This window comes from Pavona decussata, unplaced genomic scaffold (assembly GCF_977016875.1).
Source record: "Pavona decussata unplaced genomic scaffold, jaPavDecu1.1 SCAFFOLD_180, whole genome shotgun sequence".
Classification (NCBI taxonomy): Eukaryota; Metazoa; Cnidaria; class Anthozoa; order Scleractinia; family Agariciidae; genus Pavona; species Pavona decussata.
In genome coordinates, this window is record NW_028145590.1 from 1,418,550 (window position 1) to 1,427,500 (window position 8,951).

Genomic DNA, 8,951 nt, shown 5'->3' on the forward strand with positions numbered 1-8,951 from the left:
TCCATGTGGATTTTTATTCATGTAGTACAAATCTTGATTCATGTTCCACTAACGTGAAAAGTGTTCTTATATCGAGGAGACATCATTGTGGTTCCCGCGTAAAGTATAGTACGTACTTGCAGTGCGAATATACAGTTCATATACCAAAAAAGAATATCGATTTGGCCAAACTGGGATCGTACGGTGGTACTGGAAAAATTTTGGTGGGGCCGCAAGGGGTTTTTGTGTGGCTGCAGTTCATTGGTTGAAGATGATTTAGTCCTGCGTGCGTGTGATTGGCTACTGATCATTAACAATTATCCTGCGAAATCGCGCGGAATATCGCCTGATGCTTAGCCGACAAGGTCGTAGGCCGAGTTGGCTAAAATCAGGGGATATTCCGCAAGATTGAACAAGATAGTTGTTTTATTTTCAACGCATTGATAACAAAGCACAGTTTTATCGCAGAAAAGTTGGAGACGATCTTTACTTTGCCATTTTTCTCCCCAACACACGAAATTGCGTATATCGCAGGATATCTGTTGACTACGGACGACGAATATCGAATACACCATGACCATATCTGGGCAGTGTTACAATGTGTTGAATAATAACAAAACAGAGCTTACAGGCTTTATTCAAAATGCAGATATTATAGGACTATATCTACAATTAAAAAAAAAAAAAGAAAGAAACAAAGAAAGAGCAAGAAAGCTTCTTGAAAACGAAGTTACGAGGTTAAAACTAAGATTCTTGACCAAACATTAAGGTACAATTTGAGTTTAGAATTAAAAGCTGAAGGCCGTCAGCTTCCACTGTGTTTCTAGGTAGAGAGAAGGAGAACGACTTGGGACTACATGTCCATTCAATTCATTCGATTTCGCTGGCGATGGAAAAGCCCGGTCATGGATGCGACAGGACTGTTTTCGTGCTTTTTAAAGGACAATACAATACGTTTTAAGTTTAACTTGAACGTTTTCGTTTTATCAAAGGAGAGCAACCAAGAGAGATCATTATTTTGCATCATGTATGGTATTGGCAATTACTTTCAGGAAACCCCCTGATGCGAAATAGAACCTGAAAAGGATTATGAATGTTATCAACATGAATTCTTGTAGTGAGCATCAAACTAATAATCAGGATCAGTATATAATTCCTTCAAAGTTTTAGCAGAGATGAAGCTAAGCAAGCTATGCCGACCGCCGCGGAAACAGTGTCGGCGTTGAGAAAATTTAGTGTCCTATTTCAACAGTTTCTTACTGATACAAATTTACTTTTAGCAGCTTTGGTAAGTATATAGAATATTGGGAATGAGGAAGGATCTCATACAAGTTTTAAAACTTTCGTGATTTGATCGTTTTCTCCGGCAGACATCAAACACTATTTTTAACGATCCGAAATCGGTTTCTGTGTCATACAACAAGGCTACAATCAACGAAAAAACTTGTTGGGAAGGTTACTCAAGAAGGCGACAGAAAGTGGGTCTCTGTTATTGACATCGGCACATTTATTACTTTCGCATGTTTAGGCCTTTGTTTGTCGTCTCCTCTTCCCCCCTGCCCCCCTGTTCAATGTTGGATTCCCAACAATAAACATACGCGTCAACATTGACTTTTTAAGCTCAACATTGATAATAATAGAAATGACAGGCCTGCACGGCTCACTGCGTTATGTGGTGTACATTTTTATGAACGCTGCCTTTATATTTTTCCCCTAACGAGCATGCCACATAACGCAGTGAGCCGTGCGGGCCTGTCATTTCTATTATTATCAATGTTGGATTCCCAACAATAAACATACGCGTCAACATTGACTTTTTAAGCTCAACATTGAAACAGGGGAGGGGAGGAAAGTGTAAGGGACCGATCGTTTATTACGTCCTAGGGGGGGGGGGGTGGGGGGTAAATTTTTTAAACGAGCTCTTTTTCAGTTTGGGGGGGGGGGTAAATTTTAACCTTGTATGAAAAGTGAGGGGGGTAAAATTTTAAGACATACAAAAGGTACTAACTATTAAAATGCATTTAGTAATTATTCTTGTCATCAATCATAGAGTTGGTAAAATCGACTAGAACCTTCTCCATATCGCTATTATTCTTCAGAACGACAAAAATCTTGCTCGTAATAGGTTGAGTAATGACATAGACAGGCAAACCGTGTATTCCATCAAGCAGTTTATCTCTGAAGGCTTGTTTATCTGGGCAAAAAAATTGAGTAAGGTATCTGGCATAGACCGACACCCTCTAAGGGGACTATTACCCAAGAAGAAAGTATCGACTTACAATTTAAGGAATCAAACAAGTCAGTATCCGAAAGTTAATACAGATAGATTCAAGAACTCTTACGTTAATCGCCTAATTTTTAAATACAATTTAGCTATGTGAACGTATTTTAATTGTAAATAACTTAGATGTGTGTACTTTTTACTCAAATATTGTGACATGAGATATGTATTTTTTTATCTCGTGAAGAAAAAAAGACTTATTATTATTATTATTATTATTATTATTATTATTATTATTATATTAAAAGACAAATAGAGATGGTCGGCTTCTTCAAAATCTATTATCCACATCCATGCATAAAATGCTCCTGTACTGCTCTCAAACCCCGAGCTGCGTTGATGACTGAAGAATAGACTCCAGCGATAACAAAACATCGTTATTATCAAGACATTGAAGAGATGATCTAAGCTACGTTCCCTTACTTGAATTTCGCCTAACTTCTGATCGTTTCTCTTGCCAGTTCAGATTCAGAGAGCTAGCGACATCCGTTGTGCCCAGGACCTACTCAACAATTCAACCACCAGGCCAACCGTGGGGGAGGGGGGGGGGGAAAGGGGGTGGGGGGGGGGGTAAAATTTTCAAACTGTCATTGCAGTGGGGGGTAAAACTTTTGTTTCAAAGTTTTTTGGGAGGGGGGGGGGGTTCATACACTCGATTTTTTAGAAAACCACCCACCTTCCTGCCCCCCCCCCCCCCCCCCGCTAGGACGTAATAAACGATCAGTCCCTAATTTGGAACCTTCCCAAGAACTTTTTCGATAATTGTAGATCAATTCATGCGACTGAAACTATTTTGCGGAGAGGGGGATGATTATTTTAGTTCTTTATTCTTGTTTATCTATCGTGAGTACAGTAAGCTTCTTTTTTCGTTTTCCCTCTAGCTATTGCAGTAAACACCATTTGTGTATTTTGAGGACCGCGCATATAATACGACTCTCATCGAGATCGCTCCGTTCATATCAATGGTTATGGTTATATTTTTCTGTAGCATGCCAGATTTCTAACTTCCTCCTTCTTATGAAAATTCTGCAAATAACAACAAAGAAAACAATGAGGCTTGCTGTAGGATTAGTTTTGCGTGACAGGAACCCAGGTTTATGCTGAAAAGGAAGCCATTTCGAAGTAATAATCAGGATGTGCGCCGAGTGAGCCGTGTTTACATGACAAAATATATTGTTTTTCTTTCGCCGTTGGTTGATAATTTCAAACAAATTTATATAGCGCCCATATGCAAACACCCTAAGCGCTTTTTAAACATTATCTTATTACAATATCTTACAATAGACTTTCTCAAAGTCGCTCGCTTGCTTCTCTCTAGCTCTCGCTCCCTAGAGCTCTGACATTTGAGCTTCGCGCTTCCTGAAGCAAGGCTTCGTGCTCTCGTAACTCGACTTGAATCTGCTTATGCGAGGAAGGTTTGTATTAAAAATCAAAATATCGGGCAAAATTACTTTTAAAAACTTCAGTTATTCAAGATTTATTTAGTTATTTATTTATTTATTTATTTATTTATTTATTTTGGTTTTATATTTCGATCAAGTTCGCCACCAGCTTCCCTCGCAGACGTTCTTTTGGTTTGTCACGCAATCAGTAGGGGAGAAAAGATTCACGTGCCAGCCATGTTGCTTTTTGGATCAGTGTGCCGTCCATATTTTGCATTTGCAATAATTTACTGATTCATGTCTACAAGAGACCCGGTACCACTCATCGGTTTATCGCTGTGGTCTTGCAGATTTAATTGTATTTGACTCCTTGGTCAGTAGCTGCTCACAAAACGGACAGATTATCCTGTATTATTATGCAGGGCCGTAGCCAGAGTTTGAGAGGCGAGGTAAGTGTTGTTGGGCTTTTTTGGCTCTCCCAGAAAATTTTTATATCTAGAAGCTATGGTCCTTCACATTAATTGTGTTTAGACAAAATATTCGTCCTTCTTTGCGAACTAAAGCCGTAAACGAACTACGACTCGAGTAGAGATGTCGATCATCCTAGTTCGTCTAACACGAATTATCCTTCTCGTGAACGAGCCTGCGTAGACGTTGAGTAATTATTTGTAACTTCAGGCTTCTTTCTCGAGTTTCACGCTTCGGCGAATTAGACCCCAAGGCACATCAAAATACAAAGCCAAGTCGTTCTTTCGAAACTCAGATAGATCTCCGGGATGGATCTATATTATAGCTGGCATAGTAATTGGTACATAAGCTTACCGATAACTCGAACCTGCAAGGGAAATTGAAAAAAGTTCGAGCTATTGGGAGTTCGAGTTATCAAGGGTGAAATTATAAAGAAAATGACCTGAAAAGTGAGGAAAATCCGGTTCGAGTTATCAGGAGTCGTGACTGTATTTGCATGTAAGTCGAAGCTGTGTCACAGAATACACTTTTATTTTTAAGAGAATCTATTTTATAATAACATCGAGGCTGAAATAAACCCGAGGCTGAGATTTTGAAAAGGATATAATTTTGTGTGTTGAAAATTTGTAAATACATTACAATTATATGTTTTTAGTAAACCGTATAAAATTTTTCCTTTCTCTAAACGGCAAACTAGCCAATAAAACGATCAAAACCTACGCTAGCCAAATGTTCGATGCGCGGCGACAGTTCGATTCAGCCTGGGCCGGAAAACAATGTTTTTATAAAAGAAAAAAAAAATGCGACTGCAGGCTAAATCGGAAATGATTCACGCTTCACGCCACTTGCTCTTAAGATCCAAACAATGAGAAGTAGGTTGAAAGAAATCGTGGAATGGACTGGAGTGGACTGGATTCGTAAGAGGGGGACTTGTAAAACGAGGATTTGTAAAGCGAGGACTTGTAAGAGACAGAGTTTGTAGCACGTGGACTCGTAAAACGTTATTTCTCTTTTCTCTTTCAACCGATGAAATCGATCTTGTCTTATCAGTACCGAGACTAAATTTGGTCGTGCGATCAGTTACGCTACTTTGTAATACTGTTGGCAATATTTCTGTTTTAAGGACCACCCCGTCTTCCTTCTGGAAACGATGCTTTGCTTCGGCCGACTCGCCTTTCATTTTCTTTACAATTACACCCGGGAATTACATTCCGCTGTTCTTTTTCATACGTAACGAGATAAACAGAGCCAAACGATCCACATCCGAGATCTGCTTGAATTTTTACTTCTTTCCACTCAAATTCAGGTAGTTTTAGCGGAGGTCTCCGCCTTTTAGCGAGATATGGAGGCTTGAAACAAGCTGCTTTCTTCGCGCTACAATTGCAAATGCAAATTTATTTCGAATTCTGGCACGAACCTTTGATCAAAGGTCAACAGACCCGTTTCCGTTTCCTGTTTGAATACGGTAACGTAATTTTAGTCCCCTACAGTTGCCGCCTATTTATATTTATATACCCCAGTAAATCAATTTTTCAAGCTAGAAAGGAAAGCTGTTGAAATTGTTGAAATATAAAGATAAAAGCCCTCAATGGACATCTTGGGTGAAGGAAAGCAAGCGACAACAAAAAGGATGAAGAAAAAATATTGTAAGAATTATATATTTTTACTTCTGGACACATAAATTTTAGGATTTGAAGATTCGATTCAACAAAATCAATTTTTATTGATTTTAAATTCATCTACATTTGTTTGCAGTACGTAACCTGTTGTTTTAGGACATTTGATTACCAGGTCAGTTCTCAGAACTGAGTAATTATCGGGTGAAGGAGAAAAGAAAAACAAAGAGAAATATCAAGCACGCGTTTTACTAGCCTGCGAATACAGCCGCCTCTCATCGCTCCCGGCCCCGATGGGCCCATCGGGGCCGGGAGCGATGAGAGGCGGCTGTATTCGCAGGCTAGCGTTTTACAAATCCGCGTTTTATAAGTCCTTGTTTTACAAATCCTGTTTTACATGTTCGCGTTCTACAAGTACGAGTGTTACTTCTGACGTCATTTTTAGCTACGTGCCAATCAGCACGCGTTAATTTTGATAGTTATTGTAAAATTTCCTCTATCGACAGTATCTTTATACAACTTATTGTCAACAGGCCGATACAACTGAAAATCGCCACAGCTGCATCATTCCCCAAGATGACGTCAGGGAACATTCGCCGGTTGTCCGTAAGGCTTGTGAGCTGGACTCAGGCTGGTCCTGGTTCGTTTGTGGCGTATGCGCATTTTGTAATATTATCATTGTTGGTATCCCGTACAGCTATGGAATCGTTTTTCCAGCTCTTTTGGACGAGTTTCAGCAAGGGAAAGTGAACACAGGTGCTGCAGTCAGTATTTTAGCCACGTCATTTGTCAGTCGCATTTTAGTCGCGCCATTTTGGATCAGTCACTTCCAGCTGTGCCCATTCCCCCAGGCAATAGTGGGGCATTTTCCCTCACTTTCCATCCCGGCGGTCGGGCATTAGCCTTCCATCCAATTACCCCAAGGTATTTGACCATCTCACATTTTCACCTTACAGCATTGTCGCTTCTTTTAATGACCAATTCATCGGCAAATTCACGATAGAGCTGCAAAATGACCTATTTTTACAATACTACGGGAAACGAGACCTGGCTGGGACTAAATTTCGCCTGAATTAGCTAATAATTTCTGGAAAGCAAGTCGAGACACGAAGAAAATAAAACATTTTTTGAGCCACTACCCCAGGGGCACTTGAACAATTTTTTCGTCCAGGCCGCGGGGCATTTGCCAGTTTATTTTCCAAAAATCCTAATTTCCCGGGGGGAGGGGGATGGGCAATGTTGGAATTGACTCATGTATAACAATTCAAGTTACAGATTAAAATGTGTATTTACACTCAGTTCTATGCCATTCACCTCTCAAAGTAAAGTATATATTTCACGCTGTTACTGTAGTTATCTGACTAATTTGTTGTGATTTTTGCCAGCTTTTCTGGTGGTTGAATCTCTGCCCCAAACACCCCCCCCCCCCCCCTTCCTTAACTCCCCGCCCTAAACATTCCTTTGAAAGAATACAACTGAGCCCAGAGTTAATCATATTTGTAATTTTACAGTATTCAGCTAAGTAACGGTGCATTTTCCTTCATTTTTCCTGTAGCTTTGGTCGGCTCATTGGCCTTAGTTGGAGTAGGTGTTTACAGCATGTTTGTAGCCAAAGTGTACAACCGCATTGGTGTCATAAAAACCGGGATAATTGGCACCTTATTGTGCGTGGCAAGTCTTTTGTTGACATCACAGGGAACCAGCATTTATTTCTTGATGTTCAGTTACGGTTTTATCTACGGTATTGCATCTTGCTGCATATATCTTCCATTGTTCTTGATCATTCCCCGATACTTCGACAAAAGGGGCTCTCTTGCGTTGGGACTCGTTTGTGTAGGGCCCGGAGCTGGACTGATTGTAATGAGCCCCGTGTCACAGGCCCTTATTGATGCACTTGGCTGGCGAGGGACATTCATGGCCTTTGCGGGAATTGTTGCTATAATTTTCCCGCTACTTTGTGTGTTTAAACACATGCCAGATGATCGACATTCACAGCAAAATAACCCGGATGTAAAGGACGCGAAGCTTTGTGATTTTTCAGTCTTCACAAATAAACGCTACCTTATATATACTGTGGCGACGTGCTTGTGGTACACTGGTCATTACATTCCATCTGTCCACATGGTAAGTTTGTTGGCCTGGAATCATGTGGTTAATTCAATAAAACTTCGGTTACACTTGAAGTATACGAGCTGGGCTCTTGGATGTACATGCGATTGCAAAAACGAGGATGAAAAGGAGTCCAGATTGTAAGCTACTAGTGCAAACGTTATTTTTTATTGAATCAGCCGTTGGAGCAAACGTATAACGCACACTTTTTTGAAAGTCTAACAGAAATGCAAAAAAGAAAAAAATCGCAACATAAACGTAACTACATGGAAAGTGCAGTGCAAGTGCATGGTCCGCATTTGCTTCTACATTCGTGTTTCGATAGCATCGCTGACGCAAACACAAACTTGGACATCTTGTATTTCTGGATTTCCCCAAAACTTCAGCAAAGCGTCGAAATTGAACAAGAAGTAATCGAAACCAATAAAGGAACACTACAGTCGACTCCCAATAACTCGAACCTTTAAGGGAAATTGAAAAAAGTTCGAGTTATCGGCAGTTCGAGTTATCGAGGGTAAAATTATATAGAAGATGACCTGAAGGGAAAGGAAAATTGGTTCTAGTTAGCGGAAGGTTCGAGTTAGCGAGGGTTCGAGTTATCGGGAGTCGACTGTAGTAATATGAGCTAAAAGCATATTAATTACACAAAGAAAACTAATTTTTATTCATTTTAAAAAGGGGATTTTCTATTTTCTGAAAAAACTGTCTGTCAAAAATTGGTTTCCATGGTAACATAATACTAACCGATCACACCAAATTTTCCACATAAAATTCTAAAAAGGTCCTGGAGTCTCATGCCGTTTGCTCTAATATTTTGAACATAAGGTTTTAACAAACGTTTTTGAAGTTCAAAGTCGCCGCGGTTAGAATCCTCCCCCCTCCTCGGTCTTGAAGCTTTACTAATATTTAAGAATATTTTAAACTTTACAATAAGGTATTTGGAACGCGGAAGAAGTTTCTATTTCTTAAATATTTATTTCAATTCGCAGGTTCGCTACTGCGAAAATATAGGAATACCGGCCATTCAATCCTCCAAGTTCTACATTTACAGCGGCGTGACGTCAATGCTTTTTCGTCCCCTGATTGGTCGCTTGTGTGACGTCAGGTGGATCCACG

The 8,951-nt window shown here is 40.0% G+C and overlaps 1 protein-coding gene across 1 annotated transcript in view; it reads left to right on the forward strand.

The window, feature by feature from the left end:
* Nucleotides 1-3,800: 3,800 nt before the first annotated feature.
* Nucleotides 3,801-8,951, forward strand: part of LOC146463167 (monocarboxylate transporter 3-like) — a 6,833-nt gene continuing 1,682 nt past the window's right edge. The window contains exons 1-4 of the mRNA XM_085084715.1: nucleotides 3,801-4,091; nucleotides 6,260-6,482; nucleotides 7,282-7,850; nucleotides 8,825-8,951. The exon at nucleotides 8,825-8,951 is cut by the window's right edge and continues 243 nt beyond it. Of these exons, the coding sequence (XP_084940841.1) occupies nucleotides 4,059-4,091; nucleotides 6,260-6,482; nucleotides 7,282-7,850; nucleotides 8,825-8,951 (952 nt within the window). The 5' untranslated portion in view covers nucleotides 3,801-4,058. The remainder of the gene's footprint in view (nucleotides 4,092-6,259; nucleotides 6,483-7,281; nucleotides 7,851-8,824) is intronic.